At 47.0% G+C, this 22,511-nt stretch overlaps 1 protein-coding gene across 1 annotated transcript in view; it reads right to left on the reverse strand.

Annotated features, from left to right (window-relative positions):
- GORASP2 (golgi reassembly stacking protein 2) overlaps positions 1-21,250 on the reverse strand; it is a 38,681-nt gene extending 17,431 nt beyond the window's left edge. Inside the window, exons 1-5 of the mRNA XM_082260305.1 lie at positions 21,073-21,250; positions 7,257-7,337; positions 3,306-3,509; positions 2,193-2,279; positions 1,127-1,257 (exon numbers count right to left, since the gene is read on the reverse strand). Coding sequence (XP_082116431.1) covers positions 1,127-1,257; positions 2,193-2,279; positions 3,306-3,509; positions 7,257-7,337; positions 21,073-21,135 — 566 coding nt within the window. The 5' untranslated portion in view covers positions 21,136-21,250. The remainder of the gene's footprint in view (positions 1-1,126; positions 1,258-2,192; positions 2,280-3,305; positions 3,510-7,256; positions 7,338-21,072) is intronic.
- Between the last annotated feature and the right edge of the window lie 1,261 nt (positions 21,251-22,511).

Consider the following 22,511-nt stretch of genomic DNA (forward strand, 5'->3'; position numbering starts at 1 on the left):
GGAATAACAGCCACCCGTAAATTTTATTAGCTGCATATGGACATACCTGTGGTCATTTGACAGAAGCAGCCAATACGTCGACCAATTCTATCATGGCTGAGAAAATAAATGCAAAACAAACTGAATCTACACTACCATTCAGAAGGGTTTGGCAGCAATGTATGGGTCTTCTGTATTCTCTATGGAAACCGAACACTTCTTCCATGCAAGCTACTTAGAACATACTGCAGTCACTAAATGAGCAAGACAGCCAGATAATTGACTGTTTAGGTAGCAGAAGGCCAAAGTATTAGCCTTCCATTGTATATCCAGGTATTACTCGCATTTATCTCAAAACCTCCCCCTCATCTCCAGATCATGTCCCAGAATTTTTTATATTTTATTTAATCTTGTCCAATTAGTAAGAAAAAAAAAAAAAAAACGTATTGCTCCCTGTGACAGCTTTACCAGGCTTCTAAAATCTTTCCAGGGGCATCTAAAGTAGGCATAACCCCCAGAAATATACCTCCCAAGAGCCTTTTCTGTGAACACAGTATGTAAACATGCTCTTGGGACTCAATTAAAAAAAAATAAAAAAATCAGTCTATGCATGTGGAGTGACACAGAAAGAGGTGGAGGATATGTGGCGTCTTCTAGTCCGACAGGAACATCGCTTGATACTTCAGTAAAGCAAAGCCACTGTCATCAGCCTAAAAAAGGAGCATGCTGGATTCCTGTAAGATTAGCGGGTACTTTCTGTACCTGCAGCTTTTTTTTTTAAAAAAAAAGGGAATTACATATTCTTTTACCTGCCCATCTCCCAACCAGCAAGATCAGCTGTGCAGCTCTTCAGCACCGCACAATAGCTTGTCAAAATTCTGCTGGCCAGGCCTGCATGTATGCTCTACACGGATTCCTATGTAGAGTTCATTTTCAGGCTCTTACACAAAGCCCAACCAGCAGGATTTTGACAAGCGGCTTTGCAACCGTAATGAGTTGCACAGCACATAACCTGCTGGTTTAGGGACAAGCGAGTATACTGAGTATAGGTACTAGATATACTAAGTATAGTAGCACTGAACACCGAGAGATAGATCTCTCTTCATAAAAGATCCTATTCATACAGCAGCTTTCTATGATCACTCACCTGCCTTCTCCACCCCATGCAGAGTTTGGAGTGATGACCACCTCCCTGCAGTTGTCTGTGTCTGTGTTGTACACATACAGCTTTAAAGGCTTTCCTTCATGAGTCTCAATAAGGGAAAACAGATCTTCTGACTGAAAAGTAATGAATGCATGGTTACAGCTTATTTGTTGTTGAGGTTAAAATTATTATAAAGAAAATAGTATCCAAGTCAAACAGACAAAGATGAATTAGAAGAAGAGAGACATGAATCCTCAGAACCTCGTTAGCTGCCTGTATTCACAATTCATCGACAACAAAAACGAATATTGTGTAAAACTCAAATTATGAAACCACATAATAGAAAACCCTCATGTGTGACAGGTAACAGGCATAAATTGATCGAACATCTTTTTAGGTCACATAAATGAGATAACATCCAATCTAATGCATGTAGGCAATAAAGTAATGAACACAGACAACATTTGATAACAATCAGTGCAGCTCCTCCATATGGTGGAGGATGCAGAAGGCTTGCACATCCAAATCAGGATTTGTAAGCGTTTGTGCTCCTTTAAAGGCCACCTAAAGCCTATAGTTTTTCCTCTCATTTTTAAAGAAAGTTGACATTTAAAATGAAAGTTACCTCTTTATAAGTGGTAACTTACTAGAAGGTTGCAGGAGAAATGTAGCTCCCCAGCTGTAATTCTCCTGCACCCTGTAAATAAATGCAGCAGGGGGTAGGGGGAACTGAGCAGGGTTTTTACATTATCTTTAGGAGGTTAGGAAAATAAAGTAAATGTGCAGTCAGTCAATCTAAAATGACTGTGGACAGAGCTAGGCATATTCACTGAAATTGCATACCAAAATATACCAGCAGCTACAGCACCAGCAAGGGTGACAATACTGCAATGATAGGGTTTTAATAGCAATGTCACCTATTTAAAGAAATGTCTATGGGTCTATGGATCTACTGACAGGACCAAACAGTTTACAGAAAGAAAGAAAAAAAAAAAAAAAAAAAAAAAAGGAGGGGATGATCTTACATATATAAGATTTGACCATAAAATAGATAGAACAAGCATATTACCTCATTCATGACCGTATCTGCTCCTATGATGTAGTCTGTATGGGGCCTCAAACCAGCTAATGCTGCAGGGGAGTTTGGTTCCACTTCCTTGAAAAAGCATTAAAAAAAAAAAAAAAAAAAAAAAAAAAAAAAATCAAAATCAAAGATTCTCACACTAACAGAACAAAAAAAAATCAAAGCCTAACTGAACCCTCAGTTTAAATCAGCTAAATACATTTCAGGTGCATCTAAAAAGGCGTGTGCAGCATCTTACAGTTTCTTTTTTAATTTTAAAAAAGCACTTGAGTTGAAAAGTCAGCAGCTGCAGAGTAGCACCCTTGGTCTGCGGAGAAGCAATGGTTTCATTGCAAAAGTCTTGCACATCCATGCACTACTGAGTCAGAGCCTAAAGCCGATTGTTGGCCATAAATTTTCGGCTAACGTCTGATCGACCGATTGTCGGCTTGTTAGTATGATGCTTCCGACAACCGACTTTTCAGCCGAACAAAATCTGGTGTGCAGGCTATAAAATATTTGTTGGCCATCAGCAGAACGGCCGATTGTTCCTCAGTCAGTACAGATTTCGGCCGACAAAAATCTGATGAGCAAGACTGGGCATGCTCAGAAAAGAAAAAACACACGAAAAGTAGACCAGAACATGACATCACTTCTGCAGTTGGTTGTTGTTGGCCGACAATATTCGTGTGCAGTCTAGAGCACATTTCAACCAACACAACAACACTGGAAAAAAGACGGCCGATCAGTCGGCCAACAATCGGTGCGTGTGTACGAGGCTTTAGCTCTCGAATCAGTAAAACTTCTGCTCCTTTGCCGATTGGACAGCTCTAACTCAGCAGAGGATGTGTCTGACCTCTGGCATGGTAGCCAACCAGTTTCTAACGCCAGCTTGTTCAATTAAGCTTTGACAGAGGGAAGAAAAAAAAAAAAAAAAAACACAACAAACCTGGAAGCTGATTGGTTTCTCTGCAGAGCTGCACCAGATTTTGCACTCTAGTTTTAGTAAATTAACCACAATTTGTTGAAGTCTTTGGAGTTTGGACCAGCATGTCATCTAGAATTTTCAAGGTACTGCTCAGTAATGGCAGCCTACAGATGGTCCTTAAAATTACTCACCAGCACGTGCCATACGTTCTCATTAGCCCCTTCAAAGCTGCAGAATCGTATGCTGACTCCCAGCAAGCCTTGTCCTCCCCACAAATTGCTGGGCGTCACCGTCGTCTCCCTCAGTTCCAGTGTCTTGCTGCTGTACACCACCATCTTCACAGGCTTCTCAACATTTGCTTTTAGCAGATCTTTCAATGTGTCATTGTCCTTATTCTATGGGAGAGACACCACCAATTTATATTATATAAATATAGTCAAATTAGTTATCAGACTTAAAGATAGAAGCAGGTTAGAAGAACTGTCAGTGTCACAGGGACAAGAAATAATCCACCCAATGGGGTATAGACTAAAATTTTCAAGTTGATAAAAAAAAAACAAAAGTGAGTTAGGCTTTTAACACCAGCATGGGAGATTATAAGAGCATCAAAATGTTTAGCAGCATAATGAGCATTTAGTGCCCATATGGAGTGTATGCCCATCCATCATAAAGGTAAGGGCCATTCTCAATGGTACTCTAGTACTTGGCATCTTATAGGCACAGCATATCTGATTATACAGCTACCTAGAAGATGCAACCAGTCCATCTATTGTAACATATAAATATCATTACTGATGTGCCTTAGACCCTTTTAGTAATATTTTAGGTGCACATCCACTACAGATCTGTACCTGTGGAGAACTGTACATGCAGCAAACAGGGAACCCTGGCAAAGACTAGCTGTGCAGATAAGTGGCAACCACCCCAATCTAGGCTAACTGGTAAGTGTGCTGGGAATTTTCAGCTGCATTGTGCATGGGGACACATTAAATGCATTAAGCTGTCTTTGTGCTTCTTGCTGGGCGTCCAATGTGTCCCTGCATCTTTAAAGAAGAGGAGTGGGCTCCCCCCAGGCAAACCTGCCCTAATTTATCCACCGCTATATGTCCTCTAACTTGGGGGACTGTGAAGACTATAGAGTTAGGACCACAGTATACAGAGAAGCCTTGGTGAGGCACTGTGGCTTTTACATATATTTGGAAATGTGTGCAACTAAACCCTCTGTCTTTGACATACACAGTGGAAAGTATTCACAGCGCTTCACTTTTTCCACATTGTTATACAGCCTTATTCCAAAATGGATTCAATTATTTTTCTCAAAATTCTACAAATAATACCCCATAATGACAATGTGTAAAGTTTGCAAAATGTATTATTAATAATTTAAAAAAAAAGAAATCACAAGTATTCAAAGCCTTTTCTATGACACTCAAAATTGAGCTCAGGTGCATCCTATTACCACGGATCATCTTTGAGATGTTTCTACAACCTAATTGGAGTCCACCTGTCGCAAATTCACCCTCGCCACTTTGGAGGGTGGGTGGAGAGTGGGTGCCAAAAGGAACCGGTGCCTCCAACCCGGCATCAACCGCAACCTCCATTTTTAACAGTTTCACGCACTGACACAAACAGTGCATCCACCAGCGCCTCTTTAAGCACAGCTAGAGGAGCAGAGGAATCATCCTCACTATCTGAACACTCAGGGTGCATGGACGCAGACCCAGTAGGGTCACTATATACTAAGCTCACGCCGAAAACATATCAGGGGAAGCCGTCGACTGCTATCCCACAATGGGACGCCGGCCAAGGGTCCACAAGTGGACCACCTATTGGACCCCACAAAAAAACTAGGGGGGGGGGGGTCGCCCTCCATAGAGGACATAGCCCCCTTAAAAAGAGGCCTCTCGCCGTGACGTGGACATGCAGGCAGGGTACCCTCGTTAAAACAAGGCAGGTGCCCCACACAATAATGGCGGCAAGACTCATTAAAATGAAGCGTCCCCACAGCGCCACCTGGTCCAAGGGATGTGCCAAGCTGACCATACAGGAGGCAGTGGATTCAGCCACGCTCACAGGGGCCGCCTCATGTACTTTCCGAGTCGTATGCCGCAAAGCAGCGGCCTAAATTTTCGGCTGGATTAGAAGGAGTGTGGCTCGTGGATGCTAAACTATCCGCTTCCCCAGCCCAACAACCACCGCAAGGAGCCCAGAGGACATCCCTGCCCTAGTCACCATGCCCTAGTCACCAACCCCAGGATGGCAGGGAACCCTGCTTAACCCCCTGTTGCGCACCAGGAAAACCCGGTCAGCATTAACTCCAACCAGTCCCCCTTAAGAGCCATGTGGCAACAGCAAGCTCATAACCTCACCCAGGGAGGAGGGGGGGGCCAAAAGACCCAAAGTGACCAAAAATGTAAAGGAGCTGGGGGGGAAGGGAGTAGTGGGGGGGGGGGGGGGCAGCTATTTACCAAACCAGGAACAGGGTGGGCATCTCTCCAGACAGGACACTGCTCCATCGTAATGTGGATGCTGCTGGCCAGGAGAAACGCTGCGACTCAGGCCAAAACCCATTCGTATGCGTCCTCGCAAGATGTTTACCTCGCGGGCCAGCCCCTGTCCAGTGGGGCTATGTTGCGGCTGGCATAGCGCGGAGCTGCAGTCTGTACGCACTCACTGGCCGGACCTTAAGGATCTATAATATTCAGTTCGTCACCGTGTCCAGCACTTGTAGCTCTCACAAGAACAAAATAAAAAAAAGGAAACAATTTACATTTAAAATAAACACTGCCAGGACCAGAAATCCCAGCAAGGAACTAGGTCCTTACTCCTGACTAGGCAGAAAAAAAAAAAAAACTGAGTGCCTATAGCGGAGAGTGAGTGTATACCCCCTGGGACTGCCCATAGGCGTAGTCAAGCTTTTTTCTGCCTAGTGTCCTACTCCTGTAGGGGGGCAGTATTACCTAATGGTTAAGAAGAATCAGGAGCTGTGTCTGTCAATGAACAAATAATAATAATCATAATTAAAAAAGAATTTAATCCATTTTGGAATAAGGCTGTAACATAAAATGTGTAGAAAGTGAAGCACTGGGAATACTTTCCGGATGCATTATACAATGTTGGACAGGGCTAATTTTTTATTCTTGCAGGTTAGCTGGTGTGTTGGGAAATTGTTGTTGTTTTGTAACCAGACAAAGAATGGACTAAACAGGAAAGCTCTTTAGTACAAGTCCTAAAACAAAGGTCCCTCCAAAAACATGAATCGTGAATCAAAGTGTGCCCCGCTTAAAGGTAATTCAGACCCCATGCTGATCCAGCTCAGAGGCTGGAGTTTTTTTTATCAAGGCACAGCTCTGGCTGAGAAATCTGAAGGTAACGGATTTCTAAGCCAGAAAGGAGTCTCCACACAACACCATTTTGTTCTGCACCTGACACTACAAGATCAACAGGTCTTTCCAGTCGTGCCACCCAGCAAGTTTGTATTAGGCCATAGGTGGATGGATTTTCCCCATCTTTCCTGAAGTTTGTCTGAACATAACTATGGTGATTGGAATAAAGTGTGAGCTGCTACTCCGTTTAAACAAGCACTTAAAGTGTTACTAAACCCACAACAGTAAAATCAGTCTGTATATCCAGTAAAGCATGTTTGGTATACTCAATGTGGAACCTAAGGGATTAATCCTTTGCATTGTGTATAAAGGCTGTTTGATCCTCCTGCTCTTTCACTGTCTCCAAAAAATAACCTGATATTTACACAGCCAGGGGGTGGGCAGCACATGCTCAGTTTGGTTTATATTGCTTGATAGTTTATGTCTTGGGAGAGTTCATGTGCTCAGCACAGGGCCAATCAGCACTGTCCAGACAGAAGATCAGAGGAGAATGAAAACACCTCCTGCAAGCTTTACTAGGAACTGATACAAGTCACAAGACTGCTATATACTGCTGATGAGAAAAGGTATTTATCAGTTTATATTTACATTTACATGTTTTGTGTCCTGTGGGAGACCAGATATAGTGAACGCAGGTTCTGGGTTTAGTAGGACATAGCAGCACAGGAGTTTTTTGGGGATTTTTTTGTGTGTCTGAAGTTGTAAGATATACATAGTGTAAACATAAAATACAGACTAGAACATTTTAAAACTTACCAGTCTAAGACCATTTATTGAAACAATGAAGTCAAAGAAAGGTTCAAGCCCAGCTCTGTGTCCAGGTGAGTTCTCTTGTACCTGTTAGGAGAGGCAGAGTCTGTTTAGTCATCGTTTCGATTCATCATCACAGTAACTGAACTGTACGGTAAGATGTAAGGGCTGTTGGTGCTTTGACTTGAAACCAACAACAGATATAAGGCTTATAGAGCGAATATAGTGGCTGCCACTGTCAATGATTCCTTCAAGGTTCCAAGTGCACTTATTGCCCAGCTGTAATGCGGATCCTCTGGCATCACAACTTTTTAAAGTTACTGACCCAAAACAAAAATGCACACTAGGAGTTATGATAAGGTCTCTTTCTGCAGGATTTTTCCAGGTCCATGACCAAGAAAGTATTGAAAGAAAGGGTAGGCAACTAGCAAATTTAGGAGGTCAGAAATGGCAATCCTCACATTTTTCAGTGTAGGTTTCTCTAAAAGGACAATCACGTGGCATCTGCTGAAATAAAGAATAAGCCAATCTGAACTCCGATCCTCCACTTTGGCTGTGATGGAGAGGTGTGATCAAGAAATAATAGAACATTTCTGTACTGGGGCCCATTCTGAGTGAATAGGCTACAGCAGAGGTCTCCAAACTCTGGCCCGGGGGCCGGATGCGGCCCTTTGCTTGCCTTTATCCGGCCCTTGGGGCACTTTTCCTTCAAACAAGAAACACAAAGAAAGGCGCATCAACCTAGCGCATTATCCTCAATATAGGCTTTATTGTTAAAACATAAAAATGGCTACTCACAAACAAGGTAAAAATCAATCACATCGGATTCAAGATCTTGAGTATCGAGAGTAGCGTATACGAATGTCCCTTGTCCTATTAGGATGACGGCTGACGCGTTTCAAGGCATATGCCTCTTCCTCAGTGGCTCTGAGGAAGAGGCGTATGCCTTGAAACGCGTCAGCCGTCATCCTAATAGGACAAGGGACATTCGTATGGACTACTCTCGATACTCAAGATCTTGAATCCGATGTGATTGATTTTTACCTTGTTTGTGAGTAGCCATTTTTATGTTTTAACAATAAAGCCTATATTGAGGATAATGCGCTAGGTCGACGCGCCTTTCTTTGTGTTTCTTGTTTGCAGTATTGTTGGACTGCCCCAGTCCTTTTAGGCAGCAGGATCCTAGCCATCCAAAACGCCATTTTGAAAGTCCCGTGGGCAGAGCAGTCAAGGAGTCGGCTTTTCTGAGCGCAGGAGATAGGTGGTTCATCCACCTTGTTTGTTTGGAGCAGGCACTTTTCCTTCCACTGACACCATGAATGGGGAACTATTGGTCAAACCAAACTGTCATCAATGATGGGGCACAATTTCTCCAACAATGAGGCACTATTGCTCAAACTGACACTGATGATAGGGCACTATTCTTCCCACTGACACCCCTAATACTGCTAATGCCAGGAGAATTTCTACTCCCAATGGCCACAGTCTGGCCCCCATAAAGTCTGGAGGACAGAAAACTGGCCCTTTGTTTAGAAAGTTCGCAGACCCCTGGGCTACAGGAATGCAGTGTGCTGTAAAGCACAATAAATCAATACATACATTTAATAATAATTTGCAAATATGTCAAAAGAATTTCTTTCCTAAAGCCACACTAAACCCAAATGTAAAAAACCCATAACCCATAAACCCATAACAACCGCTTGACTTTCAGCGGCCTGTTCTCAGTAAAGTTTGAAAAATGCTAGAATCTGCCTGGCTGCCAGAGACTACGTACTCCTCCCTCCAGCATATGTTCCACCATGCAAGCCTGATGTCTGACATGCTCACTCTTCTTCCTGGTCTTAGGTTAATTATTAATTTTACTGTAAATCCCTAAAAGCTTCTGTGGTTTCCTAAGCAAGGTTTGCATTGTCTAGTTTGCTGTGCTGCAACAAGGAAAATGCTGAGTACAACCAAAGACAAGCACAGCCTAATGGAGTCACTCCCAGGGCCACGTCGCATGCAAATTTCTGCTGCCGAGCCTACCTTCTGCCTGGTAATCTACAGTATACAAAATCCTGTACCTAGTTGTGTTGTATTAAAATGAGTAACATTATACAAGAATAAATACCATTTCTACAGATTATTAAACCGGATGAGAAGAGCGTGGACTACTTAAAGTGGTTTTAAAGGCAGATTTTCTACCTTAATGCATTCTATCCATTAAAGGTAAAACAAAAAAGCTTCCACTGTTTGTGCCTTACCCCCACAATCACTTACCTGACACCACTCCTCTCAATCCAGCACTGTCCCTGCTGGCAGCCACTCTGCTCTCTCTTCCTGCATTCACGGCTTGGCTGAGAACAGTGGGAGCCATTGGCTCCTGCTGCTGACAGTCAAATCCAGTGGGAAGGTAGCGGGGATAGGGCTGAGTGGTGCTGTGTATAATCAATGGATGCACACAGCCTGGCTGAGAAGAATTGAGCCTGCATCAATGCCCCCCTAGCAAGCAGCTTGCTATGGGGGCACTCGGAGAAGAGAAGGAGGAGTCTAGAGCACCGGTATGGGGCTCCAGAAGTAGAGGTTCCGGGCTGCTCTGTGCATTACTATCGCACAGAGCAGGCAAGTATAACATGATTACTTTAAATAATAAAAAAAGGGGGTGGGGCAGCTTCTTAAGTCCAAAGCCAGGTTACTTCTTTTATGTTTGGTTAAATGATGACCAGCATTGTACAACCAAAATTGTCCTGACCCCAGGCTGTCATGCCATTGATGTGTGATTAGATAGTGGCAGCATCCTGCCAGCCCCTCTGCCCAGCTATGATCTGCCATACAGAATCACAGAGACCTAGTGATGATGATGTCACGGAGTCTAAAATAAGGTATGTCATTAAAATGGAAAGGTGTGATCAGGGTGGAGAAGGAATCAGAAAAAAAAGGTAGAACATAAGCAGATTAAACTACAGCTTTTAAAGCCCAAATTCAGACATATTTCTTATTTTCTGACATAGAAGAAAAGGGTTAGAACTTCCCTTCCTGTCCTAGTGACCGGGCATTACAGGGGCCAGCAAGAGATGAAGGTTCTCTCCCCTGGGAGAGAGAGCATTTCTAGTCCTTGTGAGGGGACAACTCCCCTGCAAAGTCACTGTTATACTGAGCCCCCAAGATTAAAAGGGCAGAAAACTAGGGATGCACCTTAATTATCGGCCGAAAATGAGCCTCTCTCATTTCGGCCGATAATGGGTTAACAGTGCCGAAATTAATATGGCCGCCGTGAGGAAGGAGGAGGGCGCAGCGCAGGGCAGGTTTTAAAAGTCCCGCCTCTGGCCGGCCGCCCGCCTCTCAATGACGTCCCTACTACGATCTGTGCATTATGAATGGACATACCAGGCGGGAGGGCGGGGCGAGCGGCCGCTATAGATAGAACTGTGTGATCCTTCCTGTCAGCTCAGCGGGACTGTGACTGTGTGTGAATGAGATCTGATCTGACCTGACACCGGGCGGGGGGAGCGGCCGCTAATAGTTGTAACTATGTGAACCTTTCACTTCCTTGTCAGCGGAGATACATGCCTGACAAGGAAGTGAAAGGCTCACATAGTTACAGCTAATAGCGGCCGCTCCCCCCCGCCCGGTGTCAGGTCAGATCAGATCTCATTCACACATAGTCACAGTCCCGCTGAGCTGACAGGAAGGATCACATAGTACTATGTATTAGCGGCCGCTCGCCCCGCCCTCCCGCCCGGACTGTCAGGGAATTGGAGAAGTGAAGCTCACATACTGACAGCTATTAGTAGCCGCTCGCCCGCCCGGTGTGTCAGTTCATTCATGTACAGATCGTAGTAGTAGTGACATCACCGGGAGGCGGGCGGCCAGCCAGAGGCGGGACTTTTGAATAATGGACACAGTGACTGGAGGAGCTGAGTGAGTAGGAGAGGGACGCTGAGCCTAAGCTAAGGGGGGGGGGGGGGGTGATAGCTGAGGCAGCTTACCATTGGTATTTGTATTAATTATGCAGCATGAGGGGGTTAATGTATTGTCACTGCTGTATTAGTGACCGACCAGTGGTAATTAATTAACCCCTTTGTGCTGCATTAGTGCAACCAGTGTTAATTAACACTGATACTGGTTGCACTAATGCAGCACAAAGGGGTTAATTACCTGCCACTGGTCGGTCAATAATGCATCAGGGACCAGCAGTGGTAATACATTAACCCCCTCATGCTGCATAATACAAATACCATTGGTAATTACATTAACCTATTGCCAACCCATCACAGTACATATACTGTGACAGGGTGGCAGCGACAGGTGTACGTTGCTACCTGTTTTTTGGTGTATGCCCCTGTTCCATCTATTTTAAATTTTCTTGGGGGAAAAAGTCATTTTCGGTTTTCGGCCAAGGGCATCCTGCATTTTCGGTTTCGGTCCAAAATTTTCATTTCGGTGCATCCCTACAGAAAACCAATGAATAAAAGGGGTGAGCCAGGGAGTCAGGCTGGAGAGGAAAAGGTCAGAGGATACTGAAGGTCCTCCAGCCAGGAAATAAGGCAGGCCTCACCGTGTGCAGTGAAATCAGATTAAGCCATCTGAGTACAGAAGAGAAGCCTGCACAACCATGCAAGATAGAAAGTAAGGGCAGAGTTCAGCTTTAAAGTGCTGGATATAAACAAACTGACATTCATCTGAAAATGTCTGCTCTTCAGGATGGGGAAGGAGAATGTCATGTTCCTTTCCTAAGAACAGAAAGAACTGCACCATCAATACTGGCCTCTATACTCCGTGCAGTAAAATCCATTGCTCTGCCTGAGGATTGGAGTGTATATGCAGTCTAATACATACCTATAATCTGGGTATTATGGGAGATGAACAAGTACATGCACACCTGAAAGTGGACACGCTGGCAGGACAAGCTCATTGTTTTGTCAATCATTTATTAACTCTCTCCTCGCTGTGAAGACAATATACCTTCACTGAGGTTTTCACAAATGAAACCAATCCCTGCAATCTAATTTATTTTAATCCAATAAAACTGATCTTAACTTTTAGGGAAGTTTGCTTTATATGTAAATTCTTGGCTGGCCAGTTATTTATACATCATGGAAACTGCTTAAAGCGGAGTTCCAGCCTGAAAGAAAAAAAGAAATAATATAGTAAAAGTCAGCAGCTACAAATACTGTAGCTGCTGACTTTTACTATAAGGACACTTCCCTGTCTAGGGATCCCACAATGTTGGCACCCTTAGCTGATTCAAATCGGCTTTGGGTGCATGCGCCGGTGTTCTAAAATTTTGTCGGACCTAAAAATTTGGGGTCTCGGGGATGAAATGGTGTGGAGCAGTGACCCCGAGGCCTGGTTCTCGGGGTCACTGCCCCGCGCCCTTTCATCCCCGAGACCCCAAATTTTTATCAGCTGTAGGGAAGTGTCTTGGCTACCTGCGATACAATTTTGGGTTCTCCAGCACCTTTGGTTCGGCCGTGACAGCAATTTTCCCGTGGCGGTGTGTGCGTCCCAATTCAGCCCCTCCTCCTCTCAATCAGCTGTTCGCTAAGTCTTAGAATTTCATCGGACCTTGAAAATGTCTTGTGCGCATGCGCACCGGGGCTCTCACCAGCTGGAAGTGACGGGGTCTAGAATTTTCATAGGTCCGACAAAATTTTAGAACACCGGCATCTGCACTAAGGGAAACAGGAAGTGAAGCCTTGCAGAAAACGCCTCCTACAAGCTTTAACCAGTGATTAGCTGGTTACTGATGGAAGTCACAAGACTGCTCTAATTGCTGATGAGAAAAGGTATTTAGCAGTTTATATTTACTAAAATAATTGTATTTCCATGTTCTGTGTACTGCGGGAGACAAGACATAGCGAATTGCAGGGTCTTGGGTTTAATAACACTTTATCACGTTGCTATATACAGGGCTTGACAAATTTGCCTGAAATCTAGCCAGTTTTTTTTTTTTTTTAAACTAACAACCAAGCTTTATTTAATAACCCTATAGACCAGTGATGGCGAACCTTGGCACCCCAGATGTTTTAGAACTACATTTCCCATGATGCTCAACTACAGTGCAGAGTGAATGAGCATCATGGCAAACGTAGTTCCAAAACATCTGGGGTGCCAAGGTTTACCATCACTGCTATAGAGGTTGCACAGTCAGTCCAACTCCTCCAGGAAGGCACATCAGTATGTGTCATTGCCGGAAGGTTTGCTGTGTCACCCAGTACTGTCCAAGGGCATGGAGGAGATTCCAGGAGACAGGCAGTTACTTTAGGAGAGCTAGACAGGGCCGTAGAAGGTCCTTAACCCATCAGCAGGACCAGTATCTGCTCCGTTGTGCAAGGAGGAACAGGATGAGCACTGCCAGAGCCCTACAAAATGAGCTCCAGCAGGCCACTGGTGTGAATGTCTCTGACCAAACAATCAGAAACAGACTTCATGAGGGTGGCCTGAGGGCCCGATGTTCTTTTGTGGGCCCTGTGCTCACTGCCCGGCACTGTGGAGTTCGATTGACATTTGCCATTGAACACCAGAACTGCAATGTCCGCCACTGGTGCCCTGTGCTTTTCACAGATGAGAGCAGGTTCACCCTGAGTCCATGTGACAGACGTGAAAGGGTCTGGGGAAGCCACAGAGAACATTATGCTGCCTGTAACATCGTTCAACATGATGGGTTTGATGTTGGGTCAGTGATGGTATATCCATGGAGGGACGCACAGACCTCTACAGGCTAGACAATGGCACCCTGGTGCTATTAGGTATCGGGATGACCTCCTTGGACCCATTGTCAGACCCTAAGCTGATGCAGTGGGCCCTGGGTTCCTCCTAATGCATGACACTGCCCGGCCTCATGTGGCGAGAGTATGCAGCCAGTTTCCTGAGGACGAAGGAATGGCCATTGAATGGCCCCCACGCTCGCCTGACCTAAATCCAATATAACACCTCTGGGACATTATGTTTCGGTCCATCCGACACCACAAGGTTGCACCTCAGTCTGTCCAGAAGCTCAGTGATGCTCCGGTCCAGATCTGGGAGGAAATACCCCAGGACACCATCCGTTGTCTCATTAGGAGCATGCCCCGATTCTGTCAGGCATGCATAAAAGCAATACAAGCTACGGAGTACCATTTGGAGTTTCTGCAATGAAAATTTCAGCAAAATGGACTAGCCTGCTGAACCATTTTTTCACTTTGATTTTTAGGCTGTCTTTGAATTCAGACCTCTGTAGGGAGATAATTTTCATTTCTATCAAATTATGTGGCATCCTTTCGTAAATATTTTATTATATATTTTCATGTGACACTTTGTTACAATGTAAAGTAGCGAGTGTACAGCTTGTATAACAGTGTAAATTTGCTGTCCCCTCAAAATAACGCACAGCCATTAATGTCTAAACCACTGACAAAAGTGAGTACACCCCTAAGTGAAAATGTCCAATTGGGGCCCAGTTAGCCATTTTCCCTACCTAGTGTCATGTGACTCGTAGTGCTACAAGGTCTCAGGTAAGAATGGGGAGCAGGTGTGTTAAATTAGGTGTTATCGCTCTCGCTCTCTCATACTGGTCACTGGAAGTTCAACATGGCACCTCATGGCAAAGAACTGAGGATGTGAAAAAAAAGAATAGTTGTTCTATATAAAGATTGTCAAGACCCTGAAACTGAGCTGCAGCACGGTGGCTAAGACCATACAGCGGGTTAACAGGACAGGTTCCAAGTAGAACAGGCCTCGCCATGGACGACCAAAGAAGTTTCGTGCACGTGCTCAGCGTCATATCCAGAGGTTGTCTTTGGCAAATAGACATATGAGTGCTGCTAGCATTGCTGTAGAGGTTGAAGGGGTGGGGTGAGGGGGGGGGGGTCAGCCTGTCAGTGCTCAGACCATACGGCGCACACTGCATCAAATTGGTCTCCATGGCTGTTGTCCCAGAAGGAAGCCTCTTCAAAGGATGATGCACAAAAAAGCCAGCAAACAGCATGCTGAAGACACGCAGACTAAGGACATGGATTACTGGAACCATGTCCTGTGGTCTGATGAGACCAAGATAAACGTATTTGGTTCAGATGGTGTCAAGCGTGTGCGGAGGTAACCAGGTGAGGAGTACAATGACAAGTGTATCTTGTGTACAGTCAAGCATGGTAGTGGGAGTGTCATGGTCTGGGGCTGCATGAGTGCTGCTGCACTGGGGAGCTACAGTTCATTGGGGGAACCATGAATGCCAACATGTACTGTGACATACTGAAGCACAGCATGATCCCCTTCCTGCGGAGTCTGGGCCGCAGGGCAGTATTCCAACATGATTATGACCCCAAACACACCTCCAAGTCGACCACTGCCTTGCTAAAGGTGGACTGGCCAAGCATGTCTCCAGACCTAAACCCTATTGAGCATCTGTGGGGTATCCTCAAGAATGGAAGGTGAAGGAGCGCAAGGTCTCTAACATCCACAAGTTCCGTGATGTTGTCACAGAGGAGTGGACGAGGACTTCACTGGCAACCTGTGAAGTTCTGGTGAACTCCGTGCCCAAGGAGGCATGTGCTGGAAAATAATGGTGGCCACACAAAATATTGACACTTTGGGGTGTACTCACTTTTGTTGCCAGTGGTTTAGACATTAATGGCTGTGTGTTGAGGTATTTTGAGGAGACAGCAAATTTACACTGTAAGGGTCCTTTCACATGGGCTTTCCACCTGGCGGAGTCAGTTTTGCTCAGCGGGGATCGATCCACCGATCCCCGCTGAGCAGGCGGATGACAGGTCCGTCTCCGCTCACTGTGCAGAGACAGACCTCTCAGATGCCCGCTCTCCTCTATGGGATATCGGATGAAAACGGACCGCCTGTCTGTTTACATCCGATCCTCCAGACGGATGGAAAATAGGGATTCCATCCATCTGGATTTCACGGACAGGAACGGATAGCAGCGGAGAGGTCACCGCTGACATCCGCAACTCCATAGGGGTGCATGGAGCATCCAATCAGGTCCGCCTGAAAACTGACAGGCGGATCTGATCGGAAAGCCCATGTGAAAGGGGCCTAATACAAGCTCTACAGACACTACTTTACATTGTAGCAAAGTGTCATTTCTTTAGTGTTGTCACATGAAAAGATATAATAAAATATTTACAAAAATGAGGGATGTACTTACTTTTGTGAGATACTGTATATAATGTGATCTTGCTGGCAGTAATAGCTTACGTAATATCTTGTCCATACACAGTTTGCATGCAACGTCTGTGATAATGCTACACGCATTAGGTGCAAATGTACCCCATTTGCTAGGAAGCCCCACCACCTATCCTCCTCGACTGCTAAGAAGCAAGTAGCCCCCGCCACTTAGTATTTATGCAAGCTAGGACACAAGTTTCCTTGCAAGCCAAAATGGTAGGCGGCTATTCAGGGGCGATAGCATAGATTTACACTCAATACTGTATGCATGTAAATGTTAGTACAAAAGTTTACATGTGTACATCATTTAATATGGATCACAGGAGGACCGTGGATATGGATTTTTTTTTTAAATGCGGATAAGAAAGCTGTGTGCAGTGTGCACCATAGAATATCATACAGCTGCATTTATATCCATAAAAATGTACACATTACAGACTTGAGTGCAGTATATTGTGCACCTGCGCACATCGGCACGCTGCGGTATATTGTCCACCTGTGTTTCCTGATGCAGCCACAGCACTGCTTCTTAAAAGATAAGTTCACCTTTGGAAGATGATATCAGTTCCTCCTCTATATAGGGTGAACCATACAACATGTTCCTGTTCCTGCTGCCTCTCCCTAATTTGACAGTAGACAGTGGATCATCTCCCTACACCCACTGTCACAATATAAAAACATTGCGGCTGTACGGGGCTCCACTCCCACGACTGCATCATTCATTCAGTTCTGCGAATTAACAATTACCATCATCCACCACAGCGGATGGCTTGTAGTTCTCAATGAACTGAGAGGGCGCTGGTGAGCACTTTTGTAGTTCAGTAATCCCTGCCTGTACAGAGAGTCTGCAGGATTCTGGCATCACCATCTCATGATTGCGGGTGCAATGCTTTACAGGCTCCAGTGTATAAAACCAATAAATGCACATTTTTAACCAGCAAAAAGATGAGCATTTATAATATTAGAAAAGGTGAACTTATCCTTTAAATGAGCCGCTATAATGTTGTGTTATGGAGCGTGCTAGCACAGCCCATCATTATAAATAAGTGGCAGCACACCTCCCTGTATGCATTTAAAAAAAAAAAAAAAGGCATCTTCCTTTTATTAAAGAATTCCAGGTATGGATTTCTTTCAAAAAAAATGTACAGTTTTATTGGTCCAGCTTGGAGCGATAGAATCATGTATATACACCACACCGGCCGATCCCCCTGGAAGCCATAAATCACTGGAGTAAACACCTCTGCTTCAGTGGTGTCCAGGTCCTGTGCTAATTGGCTGCCCTGCTGTATATTAATACACAAGGTCGGCTGCTCAGCACAGGAGCCATTCAGAGAATACCCCTATTATTTTGTTCTCGCAAATCTAAAAGATTGTACAGTGAATGGCCACCGTAAGAGACCCCACTCCCAAAGACTGGACAGAATAATATTTGGTGGCCATTTTTTTCTTTTAAGGACAGCAACAAGGGGACAGGGGATGGAAGGGACAGCAACAAGGGGACAGGGGATGGAAGGGTCATGGTCTGTGCGGTTACAGAATACATGTGTGTGAAGCCTCTGATTGATGAGACATTATAAACTTCTCAGAATGCAAATAAGAAGAGTGAAAATGAGGGAGCTTCTGAGGTCAGCGATGAGGAGTCCGCTCCACAACCAATCCAAAGCCTGAACACAGGGCAACATCAGCTGGGGGGGGGGGGGGTCACAGAGATGACACACGGAAGAAGGAGGAGGGGGGGGGGACACAGAGATAACACACGGAAGAAGGAGGAGGGGGGGGGGGGACACAGAGATGACACACGGAAGAAGGAGGAGGGGGGGGGGGGACACAGAGATGACACACGGAAGAAGGAGGAGGGGGGGGGGGACACAGAGATGACACACGGAAGAAGGAGGAGGGGGGGGGGGACACAGAGATGACACACGGAAGAAGGAGGAGGGGGGGGGGGGACACAGAGATGACACACGGAAGAAGGAGGAGGGGGGGGGGGGACACAGAGATGACACACGGAAGGAGGAGGGGGGGGGACACAGATGACACACGGAAGAAGGAGGAGGGGGGGGGGGACACAGATGACACACGGAAGAAGGAGGAGGGGGGGGGGACACAGAGATGACACACGGAAGGAGGAGGGGGGGGGCAGAGATCACACACAGAAGAAGGGGGGGGCAGAGATCACACACAGAAGAAGGAGGGGGGGGCAGAGATCACACACAGAAGAAGGAGGGGGGGGCAGAGATCACACACAGAAGAAGGAGGGGGGGGGCAGAGATCACACACAGAAGAAGGAGGGGGGGGGGGGGCAGAGATCACACACAGAAGAAGGAGGGGGGGGGGGGCAGAGATCACACACAGAAGAAGGAGGGGGGGGGGACAGAGATCACACACAGAAGAAGGAGGGGGGGGGGGGCAGAGATCACACACAGAAGAAGGAGGGGGGGGGGGGACAGAGATCACACACAGAAGAAGGAGGGGGGGGGACAGAGATCACACACAGAAGAAGGAGGGGGGGGACAGAGATCACACACAGAAGGAGGAGGGGGGGGACAGAGATCACACACAGAAGAAGGAGGGGGGGGGGGACAGAGATCACACACAGAAGAAGGAGGGGGGGGGACAGAGATCACACACAGAAGGAGGAGGGGGGGGACAGAGATCACACACAGAAGGAGGAGGGGGGGGACAGAGATCACACACAGAAGGAGGAGGGGGGGGACAGAGATCACACACAGAAGGAGGAGGGGGGGGACAGAGATCACACACAGAAGGAGGAGGGGGGGGACAGAGATCACACACAGAAGAAGGAGGGGGGGGCAGAGATCACACACAGAAGAAGGAGGGGGGGGGGCAGAGATCCACACACAGAAGAAGGAGGGGGGGGGGCAGAGATCACACACAGAAGAAGGAGGGGGGGGGCAGAGATCACACACAGAAGAAGGAGGGGGGGGGCAGAGATCACACACAGAAGAAGGAGGGGGGGGACAGAGATCACACACAGAAGAAGGAGGGGGGGGGGACAGAGATCACACACAGAAGAAGGAGGGGGGGGGGACAGAGATCACACACAGAAGAAGGAGGGGGGGGGACAGAGATCACACACAGAAGAAGGAGGGGGGGCGCAGAGATCACACACAGAAGAAGGAGGGGGGGGGGCAGAGATCACACACAGAAGAAGGAGGGGGGGGCAGAGATCACACACAGAAGAAGGAGGGGGGGGGGACAGAGATCACACACAGAAGAAGGAGGGGGGGGACAGAGATCACACACAGAAGAAGGAGGGGGGGGACAGAGATCACACACAGAAGAAGGAGGGGGGGGGGACAGAGATCACACACAGAAGAAGGAGGGGGGGGCACAGAGATCACACACAGAAGAAGGAGGGGGGGGGCACAGAGATCACACACAGAAGAAGGAGGGGGGGGGCAGAGATCACACACAGAAGAAGGAGGGGGGGGCAGAGATCACACACAGAAGAAGGAGGGGGGCAGAGATCACACACAGAAGAAGGAGGGGGGGGCAGAGATCACACACAGAAGAAGGAGGGGGGGCAGAGATCACACACAGAAGAAGGAGGGGGGGACAGAGATCACACACAGAAGAAGGAGGGGGGGGACAGAGATCACACACAGAAGAAGGAGGGGGGGACAGAGATCACACACAGAAGAAGGAGGGGGGGGGACAGAGATCACACACAGAAGAAGGAGGGGGGGGGGACAGAGATCACACACAGAAGAAGGAGGGGGGGACACAGAGATCACACACAGAAGAAGGAGGGGGGGGGACACAGAGATCACACACAGAAGGAGGAGGGGGGGGGACACAGAGATCACACACAGAAGAAGGAGGGGGGGGGCACAGAGATCACACACAGAAGAAGGAGGGGGGGGGCACAGAGATCACACACAGAAGAAGGAGGGGGGGGGACAGAGATCACACACAGAAGAAGGAGGGGGGGGGACAGAGATCACACACAGAAGAAGGAGGGGGGGGGACAGAGATCACACACAGAAGAAGGAGGGGGGGCAGAGATCACACACAGAAGAAGGAGGGGGGGGCAGAGATCACACACAGAAGAAGGAGGGGGGGGCAGAGATCACACACAGAAGAAGGAGGGGGGGGCAGAGATCACACACAGAAGAAGGAGGGGGGGGCAGAGATCACACACAGAAGAAGGAGGGGGGGGGCAGAGATCACACACAGAAGGAGGGGGGGCAGAGATCACACACAGAAGGAGGGGGGGGGCAGAGATGACACCCCAGATGTTTTGGAACTACATTTCTCATGATGCTCAACGACAGTGCAGAGAACAGGAGCATCATGGGAAATGTAGTTCCAAAACATCTTGGGTGCCCAGATTTGCCATCACTGCACTATTAGATTGTAAGCTCTTATGATCAGGGCACTCCTGTATTGTACAGTAACTGTACTGTCTCCCTTTATATCATGCAGACTGTAGGCGGTATATAAATCCTGTATGATAATAACACACACAGGAGAGGGGGGGTTATAGAGATATCACACACATAGGGTCCTCCATCCCCCTTAGACACATAGGGGTCCTCCACCCCTCCACACACACATAGGGTCCTCCATCCCCCCCTTAGACACACACAGAGCACAGCCGGGTTACACATCACACAGGCCTCCCCGCACAGCCACTCCCCGGCCCTCACATTGCACCACCTACCCGTAGGACATGGTACCCCTCTGTTCCTCCTCCGGGGATCTCCACGCTCTGCGAGCCCCCCATGTCGCACCCCCCTTAGGCGGTGACCCCCTGTCTTGGACGCTCCCGGAGACACAACGCACTGCAGCGGCAGCTTCTTACGTGGCACACGCAGGCCAATCCGGGGAATGCTGGGAGCTCACTGTGCCGCCTCACACTCCACACACAGCGGCATCTGCTGGCCACCGCTGGGACTGCCAGGCAGTTCGGGGAGATCTCCGCACAGCGCCACCTGCCGGCCGGCTCTGTCTTAGCATAGGCCGAGCTGTGCAGTGTTGGCTTGTCATGAATTTACCGATCATTGGATGTATAAAATAAAGTTCTGATGAAGCACCGTACATTATAAGGTACAGGCTGATATTATTGGTCATCTAACATCACCATCAGGATTTTCCAGCTCATTTTATCATTTTTTTTCAGAAAAAAAGGTGAAAATCCAGGTCAACTTAACTTTTTAATGGAAACGGTAATGAATGAGCTCAGTGGCAGTGTTGTGTCGCCTGCACTTACAGTAAAGTTTTATATTAACAAATTACCACCATTAAAACAAAACCTGATTAATATGACAGCTGTAAGCCGTGTATGTAGAGTACACTATAATGGAAGTTCGGCTTTATGTCCCCTCCCCCTCCTCTAACACCTTTTTATTTTTGGGGGTAACAACAAGTACTTAGGAGGAGCTCCACCCAAAAGGAGAAGATCCGCTTCTTCGCACCCCCTACCTCCACTGCCACTTTTGGCACTTTCCAGTGGGGGGAGGTACCTGGTTTTTACAGGTACCTGCAGGGCTGCTGTTAGAAATCATCGGGCCCTGTAAAGCCTTCCTGACGGGGCCCCCCCCAACCCCAGGGCCCCCCCAACCCCGCATCCACCTTCCCAGAGGTGTAGCAGAAAAGTGGCACTATCTATCCGCCTATGCCCCAAAAATGAAAATAACAGTCCAACTCCTGGGCCCCTCTGTTGACATCATGACGGGGGCCCAAGGAAATGTAATTTAAGCCCTGGTAAGTAAGAGCGGGGGGTGTGGTCTAGTAAAATAAATGTATTCATTTAGGCAAATATGAACAACAAAGCCCCCTTGTTTAGCTGATGAGGCCTGGACCCAGTACAACAGGACCAGTTGTACTGCTTTATCAGCGGCCCTGGGTACCCACTCCCACTTCCTGGTAAGATTGTCACGGCGATCTCCGATTATTTCCAGCCCCTTCCCCCCACGGCCTTCTGGGACACACACAGATCCCAGAAGAGGGCAGGACTATTCAGAAAGCTCACGCGCTACTTGTGCAAGCATAGTAGGAAACCATACTTCCCAACTTTTTGCTATACAAAATATGAAAAGATGTACAATTTGAAAAGAGAAAATGAAACATTAAAAAATGCATGTGGCCATAAATCACATC

Source organism: Pelophylax lessonae, assembly GCF_965119305.1.
Source record: "Pelophylax lessonae genome assembly, chromosome: 6".
NCBI classification, from domain to species: domain Eukaryota; kingdom Metazoa; phylum Chordata; class Amphibia; order Anura; family Ranidae; genus Pelophylax; species Pelophylax lessonae.